At 48.2% G+C, this 14460-nt stretch overlaps 1 protein-coding gene across 6 annotated transcripts; it reads left to right on the plus strand.

The window, feature by feature from the left end:
- The first annotated feature begins 2748 nt into the window (after positions 1-2748).
- On the plus strand, positions 2749-10775 carry SDR42E1 (short chain dehydrogenase/reductase family 42E, member 1). Of its 6 annotated transcripts, none has more exons than XM_044255663.1 (4): positions 2755-2804; positions 6732-7331; positions 7484-7577; positions 8166-10775. In XM_044255663.1, exons 3-4 carry the CDS (start codon positions 7510-7512, stop codon positions 9277-9279), a joined length of 1182 nt encoding a protein of 393 aa, XP_044111598.1. In that variant the 5' UTR covers positions 2755-2804; positions 6732-7331; positions 7484-7509; the 3' UTR covers positions 9280-10775. The 6 variants fall into 6 exon arrangements, with proteins under 6 accessions (XP_044111595.1, XP_044111598.1, XP_044111593.1 ...); XM_044255658.1 differs by lacking the exon at positions 2755-2804 and adding an exon at positions 2995-3197 and having other exon boundaries at positions 6304-7331; XM_044255661.1 differs by lacking the exon at positions 2755-2804 and adding an exon at positions 2995-3197.
- Positions 10776-14460: the final 3685 nt, after the last annotated feature.

A 14460-nucleotide genomic window follows, 5' to 3' on the forward strand; every position in this document is an offset into this window, starting at 1 on the left:
GCAGGTCCGGGATGACTGGCCATCCTGTTCTCTCCTACTCAAATGAAATTGCAATTGCAACAATACAGACATTATTGTAGGTGTAGTCTTATTATTTTTTTTAAAGATTTTATTTATTTATTTGACAGAGAGAGATTACAAGTAGGCAGAGAGGCAGGCAGAGAGAGAGGAGGAAGCAGGCTCCCTGCTGAGCAGAGAGCCCGATGCGGTACTCGATCCCAGGACCCTGAGATCATGACCTGAGCCAAAGGCAGTGGCTTAACCCACTGAGCCACCCAGGCGCCCCAAGTAGTCTTATTTTTTTTAAGCTTTTATTTATTTATTTGTGAGAGAAGGAGGAGAGAAGCAGCCCCTCCCCCCAAGCAGGGAGCCCAATGAGGGCCTCGATCCCAGGACTCTGGGATCATGACCTGAGCCGAAGGCAGGCACTTAACCAACTGAGCCACCCAGGCTCATGGTACAATCTTTTTAAAATAACAGTTTTATTGGGCTCTATGATTCACATATCATAAAATCCACCCCTGGAAAGCGTGATTTACAAAACAGTGGATGTTAATGTTCACAGAGCTGTACAATCACCATATTGCATCACTGTAGAGAGAAACCCTATTCCCATTAGCACTCATTCCTGTGGCATCCTAAACGTCCAAGCTGCTTTCTGTCTCTACGGATTTGCCTACTCTGGCCATTTCATATAGATGGAATCATGAAATGTGCAGTCTTTTGTGACCGGCTTCTGAAACTGGCCGATAGGAACATGAGCTCGGTTTTCCTAGGTTCATCCATGTTGTAACACGTATCAGTACAGACGGCCCCTGACCTAGGACTTAGGATGGTTCGACCTGTGATTTTTCAACTTTACCATGGTGAGGAAGCAATGTGCCTTCCGTAGAAACTGCACTTCGGATCTGGAATTTGGAACATGGATCTTTTCCCCAGGTCAGCAATATTTAGGATGACCCTTTCTCATGATGCGGGGCTGCAGCGAGCCAAAGGTCTCCGTCCACCACAGGATCCCAAGGATAAACAAGCGAGCCACTTGCAACCATTCTGTTTTTCACATTCAATACAGTATTTGATAAATGACACAGGATACTCAACGCTCTATTATCAAACAGGGTTTGCATTAGATGATTTTGCCCAACTATAGTCTAGTGGAAGGATTCTGAGCGCATTTAGCGTAGTGAGCTAGGCTAAGCAATGGTAGGTTCAATAGGTTAGGTGTAGTAAATCCATTTTTGACCCATTTTATTTCCAACCTACAATGGCTTTCTCGGGACATAACCCCATTGTATGTCAAGGAAGGTCTGTACTTGGTTGCTTTTTACAGCTGGATAATATTCTGTTTGTACGGGCTTATCATGCTTTATCTATCCATTCACCCGTCGATAGACAGTTGGACTCTTTCTCTTCTGGAGCTATTGTGAATAATGCAGACGTGAACGTTCCTGCGCAGATTTTGCACATGTTGTCTTGAAGGTGATCTGTAACCAAGAGCAACTAACATTGCCCAGGAGGTATCTGCGGGGGACACAGACCTCACCTCATCTCGTCAGTTCAGGACCCCTCCGTGCAGAGCTGGCGTTCAAATCCCCACCACTCTGACTGCAAGGTCTGTTTCTTACCTCCTTGCTGTACTTCCTCTAAGTCTAAAGACTAGAAAGGGAAGCTATTCTTTGCTTCACGCTCACTACTGTACTCTAGGTAAGACATTAGTCATGACATGTCCTAGCTGATCACAACACATACTGTTTGAAAACCGCCAAGCCCGAAAGTATGGCTTCCTGGAGAAACGATCTCGAGGGGCACAAGGAAGCCCACAAAGTGTATCAGGACAGAGTTTTTCAGGTGCCTCAGTTTCCTGAAACCACGGCAGAGCCCTAAGGAAGCCCAGTACCTGAGTAGCATGCATAACCATATCACAGCACAGACCTAGCCAGCATTGAAGATGTAGCAAACTCCATCTGGACTCTACACATTTACCCTGTTATGTCTTCCACCAAAATGTTCCTTTCTTCTCTTCTTGGGCCACCTCCTACTCATTCTTCAGGGCTCATATGATAAGCCACTTCCCCAGGAGACATTTGAGGAGCTGTGTCCAAGGAAATGACAGGGACTGGAGAGAAAGCCCGCTCCTCAGCCACCTCGGTGTGGAGCATCCTTTAAAAGCACAGCCTTACAGGATTCTGGCGTGCAGCAGATGCACCTGGTGTCCCACTGCCACCCCTTCACACCTACTGGAACTGGAAAAAAGAGGGAAAATCAGGGACACCCGGAAAACATATGGACACACATAAATGTGGAAACTCAGAGATGGGGGGTTAAAAAGAGACATGCAGAGTGAATATTCAGGAGTCTTCGGGAGCCTCATCGTCATCCTTCCCCCCAACAGCCATCAGCCATCAGCCGTCCAAGCCCTACTGACCGAGCTGAGACACCCTCCCCACCCTGCCCCGCATTAACCAGGCACTGTGCTCAGCACTGTGGGTACACAAAGACGGGGGCAGACGTCTAAAAGCTGAAATTGGAGGTGGCGGAAGCGTAGATGCGCCCCCTGAAGCTGCAACAGTCGGGCGGGCACGCAGGGGACGTTCCGGGAGCAACCCCGGCCCAGCCAGCGGCCCAGCGCAGGTGCGCACCGACGTGAAACCTGCACATCGTAGAGACGCCGAGGCCTCCCGCCTTCCTAGAGAGGCCCGGAAGTGGCTCCGCCGCGGGCCGGCCGCAGGGGCGGCGGCGGCGGGCCCGCGAGGCCTGGGCTCGTGGCCGGTCGCGGTGCGCGGGTGCTGCCGGCGTCCGCCGCCGTGAGTGGGCCGGGACCGGGACCGGGACCGGGGCCGGGGGCGCGGGGGGCGCCGAGAGCGGCTGCGCGCGGTGGCCGGCCCGGGGTTGCGGGGGGCGGGGGGCGGGGCGGACAGGCGCCGAGGAGGGCGCCCCGGTGATGGCGGGAACCCCCCGCCCCCTCCCAGCTCTCGGTCGGACTCGCGGGGCGCCGCGGCTTCCGAGAACGGACCCCGGCCGCCCCGGTCCCGACTTTCCCGCAGGCCCGTCTGGCTGGACGTGCTCGTTCCTTCTCCTCCCTGGGAATCCCACCTGCCCTTAGGGCCGGCGCTTCTGGTTCCCCATCCCGAGTGGGAATGTGAGGTTGGCGCTTAAACTGAATGTCTGTCTGGTAAAGAGGGAACTTTGAGCAGAACGTAAGTGGCGAGTGGTGCGCGGTAGCGGCAGAGGGGCCGGGTGTGACGGACGCTGTGAGGGTGGCAGGTAATCGCGGCAATGCCCCAGCCCCGGGGGCGGCCCCTCGCCTCCGGAAGAGCCCAGCCTTGGGGCTTCGGGGGCGCACGTGGGGGGCGCAGTGGGTTTGGACTCTCCGTCTCAGCGCTCTGATCTGGGGGTCGTGAGACTGAGCCCTGCGCGGGCTCTGAACTCAGTGCAGAGTCTACGTGAGTTTCTCCTCCTCTCTCCTTCCCCCTGCCCCAGCGCCATCTCCATCTCTCTCTCTCTCTCTCTCTCTGAAAGAAGTAAATATCAAAAAACAAACAAAAAACCTAGGCTGGGGAGTATTGCCCATCTGGCTTCAAGCCCTGGGTCTAGCTCACCCACTAGCTCAGCCCCTGAGAACCAGTTCTGGGTGGGGAGTTTAAGATTTTTTTTTTCTTCCAGTTAATGGAGATAATTGACATAACTTGTAGTTTGTTTGTTTGTTTGTTTTAAAGATTTTATTTATTTATTTGACAGACGGAGATCACAAGTAGGCAGAGAGGCAGGCTGGGGGGGTGATGGGGGGGCAGGCTCCCCGCTGAGCAGAGAGGCCCAATGTGGGGCTTGATCCCAGGACCCTGAGATCATGACTTGAGCCAATGGCAGGGGCTTTAACCCGCTGAGCCACCCAGGCGCCCCATAACTCTGTAGTTTTAAGGTGTGCGGTGTGATGGTTTGTTATACTATGAAATGATGATCACAGTAAGGTTTGTCAACATCTCAGGCACCTCACATAATTAGCGTTGTGTGTGTGTGTGTGTGTGTGCACGCATGTGTGCGCTGAGCTCTTAAGGTTCTAGGCTTGGCAACTTTCAAGTCTGTAGTAGGGTATTGTGGGCTGTAGTCTGGTATACTGCTATGTATTGGGGCCCCAGAACTCATTCTGTCCTTAACTGGAAATGTGTACACTTGACCAACATCTCATTTCACCCAACCCCCAGCCTTGGGTCACCATGATGCTGTCCCCCTGGGGTACATGGACTTTCCACGTAGCACTGTGCCCTCAGCTAATTTTCTTCCCAAACGTGTCTGGCCTTTTAGGTCGTACACCTCATGTTGCTTTTACCTGTGTCAGGGTTACTGCCCTTATCTTTACTAACTTAATCTTTATTGTTTTGACTGCTTGATATTAAGCACAAATAATTTTCGGAACCCAAATGGAATTTGAACAGCACTATTTCTAAACCGTCTGGCCTCTGTATTTTCCTGATCTCGATACAGGAAGAACACAGTTCCGTTTTGCCTCTAGGTAGTACTTGGTTAGTAATTTAAAACATACCACCACAGAGTTAAACCACTTGAAGCTGTTTTTATCATCCTTGAAGCAAACACAGTAAAATTTTATTTTTATGAAAGCAGTCTTCCATTCTTTCTGTTCTGGGCTCCAGGGGCACGTAGATTTGTATATTGCATTATTATACCAGAGGGTTAGTAGCCTCATCAACTCGAACTCCAGGGATAAAGGAGCTGTGTGGGTAATCTAAGGTTCTTATTACTGATCTTTAGCATTTAATTAGGTCTTTGTAAATCTAAAGTACCCACAGTCATTTTTATGAGTTTTCTCATAACTTCCCTGTGCGATATCAACTTTATTACCCTCACTTTTATCTTAGTATTATCAAGAGGTCAGGCGGATTTAAATTTCATTTTTTCCTGTTTGTAATTAAGATTCCTTTTCCTCGATCATGTACTTAACTTTAACCCATATCCACTAGAACGAGTGCTCAGGTCAGATGTGACCTTCTACCCTCCTCCCAGAGGAAGGCGGTTAGTCACGAAGCTGGGTTTTGAAAGAGCCTTAAAGCGATTGCGACTATCGACAGTGGTGTGAGTGCCCAGCCCCCGCAGGAATCAGATGGTAACTAATTAATAAAAGAGAAGCCATAAAGTGGGGAAAGATCAAGCAGCTGGTTGAAGAAAAACCGTGTCTGCTCTTCTCCCTTCCGGCTTAGTGTTCTGGGAGTACCTTGCAGTTTTCTGAGAAACGTGTCTACTGCATTTTTTTTCTCTGCTTATTGATACAGGGAGCCAGGAAGGAAGGAGCTGGGTTTTGCCCACCTGGTGGTTAGGCTTCTTTTCCTTGCTGTTTGTCTTGCTAAATCATTACTTTTTCCTTACTCGTCACCACCTTTCTTGCCTGACCGTCCTGATCAGGTCATTATCCAGGTTCTTGCTTCAGATCATTATGGAATGAGTTCAGGGTAATGAGGAGTAACGTGAGTAGACCTGGCAGGTACTCTGACGCGTTAAGAATTTGAACTGGTACATTCCCAGCGTGACTGATGTGCCCATGTGCACAATCACCACATTGTGGTCCTGTGACTGCACTGGAATGTGCAGTTTTAAAAACAAAGAATAATTAGAGATCAGGAAGAATTTCTGTTGCAGTTTTCTTTCTTTTTTTTTTAAGATTTTATTTATTTATTTGACAGACAGAGATCACAAGTAGGCAGAGAGGCAGGCAGAGAGAGAGGAGGAAGAAGCAGGCTCCCTGCCAAGCAGAGAGCCCATGTGGGATTCGATCCCAGGACCCTGAGACCATGACCTGAGCCGAAGGCAGAGGCTTTAACCTGTCTCAGTTTTCTTAAATGGACTCTGAGGCCTGGTGCATTTTCTGAATCCCTTCTCATGGAATGCTTGTGGCGATATTAAGAATATCTTAAATTTGTTATCTGGCATCCTGTTAATCAAAATAGAACATCTGTTAACCAAATGGAACATTTCGAAAAACCTGTGTGTGCTGTTTCAGTGAATGACTGCACACTCTTCAGACTTGACCTGGACGCTGCCCACTGGGCTGTAAGTCCCTCGCCAGCTCCATCCTGTTGTCAGCTCCGCTCCCTGGCATTTCTTTCTCACAGATGAGCCTCTAGCCCAGTCCCATCACCTTTGCCTGAGATTCTTCGCTGTTTCCAGACTCTCCCTCCCTCCAGGTCTAGAGCTTGACCTTTAGCAAGGACCAAAGGGAACAGGCCTGTTCAGTAAACATACAAAGGCTTTCAACTGTTCACAGAATAGAATCTACACTCCCCACCCATCCAGGATCTCAAAGGTGGCCCCAGGCCCTCCTTCCCACCTTAATCACCAGCACCCTGCTTCGGCTTCAGTTTGCATACCAGCCACAGACCCACTGTATGGCCTGCCTGTTGGTGTAGCATTCCTGAATGATGCTCCCTCAGCATGTGGTGACCTGCCTGGGGGTCTCAGCCCACCGAGAACTTCCTGCTGTCCTGATTCACCCTTCAGTGAAGTCTTCTCTCAGACACCCTCCAGATTTCTCCCGACACCCACCAGGTGCTCCCACAGTACACTGTTTACACCTTGTTTACATCGTCGTATAAATAATCTTATTTTCTCCTTTTTGGCCTCATAGTTTAGGTATTTGTAAAAGGCTCTCTCTCCATCCTAACTTCCAGAGAGCAGGAATTCTGTCTCATTTAACTCTGTATTGTTTTCATCCCATGACCCAGAATCTGCTAGAAGATAAGTGAAACCTGATGATGAGTCTTAGACACCTCGGGGCTCTGCGTCACTTGAGCCCATTGTCTTACTGAGCTGGGTGTATTTCACAGTGGTCCGCACCCTCCTTAATCTGACCGGATACTGGTTGAGCGTCCGCCACGTGATAGGCGGTGGTCCAGACTCACCAGTGGAAAAGGTAGACGGAACTTAACGCTCTGTTGGAAGGAGAGCAGTGGTTAAAGAAAAAGTCGACAGATAATGTTAGGTTGCGAAATGTACCCTGAAGAAACAAAGCAATATTGGAGGTGAGGGGAGCTCGAGCGACTCTGATTGAGCAGATGACATTCAAGCGGACCTAAATGTCCAAGGGAAGAAGTCAGGGGTGAAGTGTCTCCGACTGCCATGCACTGTGTTTGGAAACCGCCTCGGTGGCCTTCCCACCAACCGCTGCCGCAAGATGGACTGGTTAGCTTTCCCGGCCATCTGATGTCCTTAGCACGCTCAGCCGGAAGAACTTGCCAGGCTTTTTGCAACCCTGTGCCCTTGATCATGGTATGTGGAAACGTAATGGAACAGCCCATCACCAGACTCCCGAGCTTGAAGATTAGGTGATTGGAGAGATGGGGTCATGGAGAGCCCATCGTATAGGGCTTTTTGCTGGGGCTTCGTAAGCCTCTGAGCTTATCATAGGCGCCCCTTTTTTGAGTAGCAGTAGGCTGGGAAAGGATGAGTAACACTGTTGCATATTTCTTTCTTATAGGTCCAGCGATCTTTTGACCGCCACATATGGACTTCCAAAAATCCCCAAAGGAAACTGTCCTCATTACCGGAGGAGGTGGCTATTTTGGTTTCCGGTCAGTGCCTCAATCACCCATGCCCATGGAATTATTTCCCTGATAGTTGCTGGAAAAAAATAGAGCTCTCAATGCTGACATTAATACAGTATCAGCTACATGTTGCAATAGTGTTAAACCAGAAATGAACTAGGTTGCCTACTGTGTGGTTGCTGAAATTCGGAACTACAGATGTATTCTATTTTAAGAAAAATTCTTTGTAAAGGTATCAAATTAGGGAGATGACTGGTGTCACCAAAAGCATGTGACAATAATAGTTATTCTTTTGCAGCTTTATCATTCATAAATATGCCAAAGAACGGGTGGTAGTTTCTAAAACAGAGGGAAAAATATGGAACATGTAGATGCCACGGTATCAGAATATCAAGCTTCTCAGTATAATTCGAGGAGATACGTGGCTCCCCAGTTTTGAATCTTTGCATATTTACTTACAGAAGTAAGGGTTGCACCCGTGAACATGTAAGGGGAGGGACTCAGGATAAGCCTAGAAGACGTGGACCAGCCCTACATCAATTGGTAAATTATCTTACGCACTTTTCCTCAGGCATAGCTTACCAGCGATTCGATCTGACTTGCTTCTCATTTCAGCCTGGGCTGTGCTCTGAGCCAGAAAGGATTCCATGTGATTCTGTTTGACATCAGCAGCCCCGTTCATTCCATTCCCGAAGGAATCAAGTTTATCCGTGGAGACATTCGCCACCTCTCTGCCGTGGAGAAAGCCTTCGAGGATGTGGATGTCACGTGTGTGTTCCATGTTGCCTCTTACGGCATGTCCGGGCGGGAGCAGCTGAATCGGAGCCTGATTGAAGAAGTCAACGTTGGGGGCACAGACAACATCCTCCAGGTCTGCAGGAGGAGAGGGGTACCAAGATTCGTTTACACCAGCACTTTCAATGTCGTCTTCGGAGGTCAAGTTATCAGAAATGGAGATGAGTCTCTGCCTTACCTACCTCTTCACCTCCATCCCGATCACTACTCTCGGACCAAATCTATTGCAGAGAAGAAGGTGCTGGAGGCCAATGGTACCAGCCTGGTCAGAAGTGATGGTGTCTTACGAACCTGTGCTCTACGGCCAGCTGGCATCTATGGGCCTGGAGAACAGAGGCACCTTCCCAGGATAGTGAGCTACATCGAGAGGGGTCTGTTCAAGTTTGTGTATGGGGATCCTGGGAGCCTGGTTGAATTTGTCCATGTGGATAACTTGGTACAGGCTCATATTCTGGCCTCAGAGGCTCTGAAAGCTGGCAAGGGCCACATTGCTTCTGGGCAGCCCTACTTCATTTCAGATGGCAGGCCCGTGAACAACTTCGAGTTCTTCCGGCCTTTGGTTGAGGGCCTAGGCTACACGTTCCCATCTGTCCGCCTGCCGCTGACCCTCGTCTACTGCTTTGCGTTCCTGACAGAAGTGGTTCACACCATCTTAGGTCAACTCTACAACTTCCAGCCCTTCCTCACCCGCACAGAAGTTTACAAAACTGGCATCACACATTACTTTAGCCTAGAGAAGGCCAAGAAGGAGCTCGGTTACGAGGCTCAGCCATTTGACCTCCAGGAAGTAGTAGAATGGTTTAAAGCCCATGGTCATGGCAGAAGTCCTGGGAATCGTGACTCTGAATGTCTTCTGTGGGACTGGCTGATGGTCTTACTCTTGGCTCTAGCATTTCTCACATGGCTGCCTACCTCTGTGGTTCTGTCACTGTGAGGGAACTAGAAGTGAGCTGATCACACTTGCTGAGGTGGTTTTCAAGAAATACAGGTTTAAAATATCTGTAGATCTAAATATATCTGTATAGATACCTAGATGGATAGACACAGATCTCTGGTAGCAAATTTTGGCTCTTCTAATTGCTACTTCAGAATAGATTCTTGGATCAGGTCTTCATTTCTTACCTTCTTACACTAATCCTGATGGGAGAAAATTAGAAGCAAAGACAAGTCTGAGACGTAGTTTCTTGTATCCTCTTTTAGATGAGTATGATAGAAGTGGCATTGGAGCCTTGGAGGCAGACTGAGGAAATTTGGAAATGTCTTGAGTTTCTCTGAGCCAAAAATACACTTATTTCTGTTCCCTAACACTCTGCATCCACTGAAAATAGAATGAAATGTGCACTGCTGGGGAATGGCAAAACACTAACAGACTTGAAAATGTGTGAAAAACACCAAATTGGGTCAGATCCCTACAGACCAACCCTCTGAGGAGATGGTGGCTGCTGAGAGGCGTTAGGATTTAGGAATTTTTTTTTGCCCTTTAGGATATAAAGGTGTTACACCCGTGTGACCAAATGACAGTGTCAGATTTTTAAACAGAACTTTGTCTGACCTCATAGGATTCTTTCGAGGATTAAATTAGACAAGACCTGTAAAGTGCCACTCTACACACACGAGCCAGTGTTTTTAATATCGTTGCTATGCATTCCATGTGAGGGTTTTCTTCCTCGGGAATTCTGTTCAGAGGCTGCTGGTGCCACTCACCTTTCCAGAAGGTCTTTGTGGTGAGCCCTCTGAGTCCACAGCAAGCACGTTTGAATATACTCAGTATTTGTAAAGTTTAGGTCTCTAAGCATAGATTGAAATTTAGGAAGCAGCTACAAATGTGATTAAGGAAGATGATCAAGCAGATGATGTTTGTAATTTAAAAATGAAACATAACTCTCAACCGATAGACTGGTTTCTCTTCCGGGAAGGACTTGGATTGTTGGAAGGCAGCTTCTGGTGAAGGATGTTTTGAGCAATGGCATTGCTGTCTCGCCACTCTTGAGGACTGCTGTGGAAGACATTCAAGGTGCCCAGGAACCAAAGTGAAAGGAAGACAGAGAATCTTTACCCGTTTCATGGTTCCAGCTTCAGAAAAGACAGCATTAAAGCCCAAGGCAGATGGATTGTTGCAGAAGGTTATGATAGAGTCATGTTGGCATTATTTGTAGAAAGAAGAAGCTCGAGGAATCCTCCCTGGTAAATGCTGCCTGGGTATTTGGGGAAAAGTGCTCAACTTGACACCAGAAGACCTGCACCATGAGTGAAGATACTGTGTGACCCTAGTCCAGTATCTGAAGCCTCTTAGTTTCCTCACTTGGTAACATAGGAATGACTTGTCTTTGCCTTTTTTACAGACCCCACCCAGCTCACAGGGTTTGTTGTGAGCACAAAATAAGATGTCGTGAAAATACTTTTAAGATATAAATCACAACATCACTATGAGGTAGTGGTAGTTTTCATTTTTGGTAAAATGTTGTTGGAGTCTTTTCTAAAGTTGTTTTTGATGGGGGAGAGGAAGGAAGAGAATCTCCAGCAGGCTCAACACCCAGCGCGGAGCCTGACATGGGGCTGGATCTCAGGATTCTTGAGATCATGACCTGAGCCAGAATCAAAAGAGTTGGATGCTTAACCTACCGAGCCACCAGACACCCCTGTCTTAAGATTTTGCTTTAGTCTCATGTCACCTTGTGTGAGCGCTTGCGGCATACCCAGTAGTCCAGGTGCTACAGGTCAGGCCGACTTAGAGCCCAGTAATGGCGTGGTGTGTCCACACGAGGTCACAGAGAGAGTGGCTAAGTTCAGCTTATCCACAGTCCCTGAGAGGCATTGCAGACTTTCAAATCATGTTTTGAATGAAGTCCTTTAAAAGAATGATAGGTACTTCTTAGTTTTCTTACATTAAGTACACTGAGTACAGTGGGGTTTTGATTGGTTTTGTTGTTTTCTACGATGAAGAGATACTCATGAAATTCAGGATGGCTAGACGGGGTCTGTTGGCATCCAGGCATGAGGGATTTGGCTATGCTGCAACATTTGACACCATTGTCCATGCTGTCCTCGAAACAGCTCATTCACTGTTGATGAACTCATTCTTGGTCTCTTTCCTTATATTAGTTATCTATTGTATTACTTCAAGACCTACTACAAATTACCCTACGCCATATCATCTTAACAAATTACCCCCAGGACAAATCCTAAAACAGCAAACATTATATCCCAGTTTTTATGGGTCAGGCACTTGGGTGCAGCTGAACTGGGTTGGTCTTGCATGGGGTCTCTCGTGAGGGTCATCTCATCATAATGTGGCACTACAGTCATCTGGAAGCCTGACTGAAACCAGAGGACCACCCCCCACCCACACACACACAATGGCTTATCCACATGATTGGAGGCAATCCACATGATTGGCAGGAGGCTCAGTTCCTCACCATGTAGGCATCTCCATTGGACTGCTTGAATGTCCTGACATGGTACCTGGTTTCCCACAGAGCGGTGATCCAAGAGAGCGTACAATGTCTTTCATGATTTGTCCTCAAAGGTGACATACTGTCACTTCACAATAGACTCCTTACACAGGGCCGTCCTATTCAGTGTGGGAAGGACGTACCCAAAGGTGTGAATACCAGAAGATGGGGAATGTTGAGGGCCATCTTGGAGGCTGGGCTCCTGGTTCCATCTTTGGAGTCATCTTTCCTTTTCCATAAAAGGAAGCCCGTATTCACACGTACGTCGCTTTCTCAGCCTGCTATCAACCAGTAGATTATGGGAGGTCCAAAGACCTCTTTACATTTTGTAGTGTATCTCTTTGCAGTCCAAGCTGGTAGTGTGCTGCCAGTGTAGTTATTTTGAACACTGTGTCTCCTGGGAGTCTTACTCCACCTCACTCCATTAGCAAAGGTCACACCCACAAATTTCTTTGAGATAAGTCCTTTTCTACCTTGGGCTTCTGCTCAGGCTGCTGAGGGACAATAGCCTTAAGACTCTTAAAAGCTTTATTATTTGAACAACATTTTTAGGCACCCCCTTATGTCTCTCTGAAGTCTTAAAAGGTTTTATAGCCACAGCCTCGGTTGTGCACTGTCATTGCCACAATACCGTATTGGCTACACAGGTTAGCCCTGTTCCATGTGGGAGGAGACTACCCAGGCCATAAGGACGAGGGGATAGGGAATCCTGGAGCCCGCTACCCCACTCCTATGTTTTACCAGTTTCCTTGCCCTCTCCTCCGCTCTGGTGGTAAGTGGTAGATGTCTTCAGGGCTCAGTACTAGACCCTCTTCTAATACCGTAATTTCTCTGAGCCCCTGATCTTGTCCAAGTCCCTAAGTTTCATTCCCATCTCTATCCAAATACATACTACTAAACAGAGTTCCCACCCAGACCATTCTGAGCTCCAGACCCATCTATCCAAGTCCCTCTCCACCTGGGTATGTCACACGCACCTTTCCATCAACATATCACACAAGTCCTCCCAATTCTTACAGGGTTTCTTTAGTAAACGTCACCAGTATCCATTGAATTTCTTAGACCAGAAATCTGGATAATCTTCAATCCCTGCCTTCCCCTGACACACCTAACCCCCCTTGAAGCCCACTGGCTTTAACTTCTGCTCATACCTCAACGTTGTCCAGTGAACAGGTGTTACCTGTCTCCTCTTCTTTTTTTTTTTTTTTAGATTTATTTATTTATTTATTTGACAGAGAGAAATCACAAGTAGATGGAGAGGCAGGCAGAGAGAGAGAGAGGGAAGCAGGCTCCCTGCTGAGCAGAGAGCCCGATGTGGGACTCGATCCCAGGACCCTGGGATCATGCCCTGAGCCGAAGGCAGTGGCTTAACCCACTGAGCCACCCGGGCGCCCCCCTGTTACCTGTCTCTTCTTAACTCCAGTAATACCCTCTTTTCCACTGACATCCGCTCCTGCTCTCCTTCAATCCGTTCTCCATGGGCCAAGCAAAGTGATCCTATATGTAAATGTAGGTCACTTCCCTGCTCAAAACTCTTCTCAGGTATATGCTGAAAATCCTTAGTGTGAGCCTGAGGCAGGCCTTGCCTGATCTGGCCCCTGCTAACTGCTTCGAAATCACCTCCCTGCATACTCCCTTCTCTGCACCAGCTGCACCAGCTTCTTGCAGGTTCTGGCTTCCCGTCTTCTCACCCCCTCCCCACTTGGTGCCTAATGTTTACTGCACATCTTGGCTTCAGCTCTCTTCTTCCAGAGGCTTTCCAGGATCCCAGAAGTGTAGGTGTGGCCCTCCAGCTACTAACTCTCATACCACCTGCTTCTCTTTTACAACCTTTATCACAACTGGAGTAGTTGGTGCAATCATTTGTCTAAGCCGTAAGCACCTGTGTCCAAATGCCCCACACAAAACAGGAGTTCAGTAAGTATTTGTTAAGGAGCGTTATTTTACCTTCTGAGGGTGAACACTCTTCTGGTGCATATGTTAGTGTTTGTAATCTGTTGACTGGGAAAAACGGCCCACCACTATACTAGCGTCGTGTGTTAACGAAATCAAGACTAAATGGGGTCTGGTAAATGAGCAAGGCCATGCTCCACGTGACGCAGAGCTGCAACGTGCTGTGGGAAGGGCGAGGGATGTGGACAGAGTGGAAAGTTATTTGAGTTCTCTCCATGTCGCAGCTGAAAACAGACCACTTTAAAGTAAAGTCGGGTCTATTTTCTGAAGGGTAACCCTCTTCCTTTCTCAGGTCAGGAGATAACACAGTTGAGGAATTCCCATTAGTTCTACTGTTCCCAGCTGCCCTCGCCTTCCCTCAACCTCGGATTGAATCCCCAAACCTGCGAAAAGCTGCAAAACCATGTTTATGCTTGTGCACATGGGGGTGCTTCTAGACACCTGCACAAGAACCAGCCGGCACTGCCACCCCAACCACAGCTTCCAAGGAAGAGTTGGCTAGTCATTGGTAAGTGTATTGGAGGATCAGACCAGTTGACAGAGAGCCTTGCAGTAGAAACCAAATTGCCTACATCTGCAAGAAAGGAAGAGGAGCCTTTTCAATGCGTGCGGTGGAAACGCTTGATTTCCTTAGTGCTGTTCTAAACATGGGTGTCAGAGGGTGCCCTGTCACAAACGGCAGGTTTCTGGGCACCAAATGAGCTAGGCTA

The sequence above is a fragment of the Neovison vison genome, chromosome 7, assembly GCF_020171115.1.
Source record: "Neovison vison isolate M4711 chromosome 7, ASM_NN_V1, whole genome shotgun sequence".
In the NCBI taxonomy this organism is placed as follows: Eukaryota; Metazoa; Chordata; class Mammalia; order Carnivora; family Mustelidae; genus Neogale; species Neogale vison.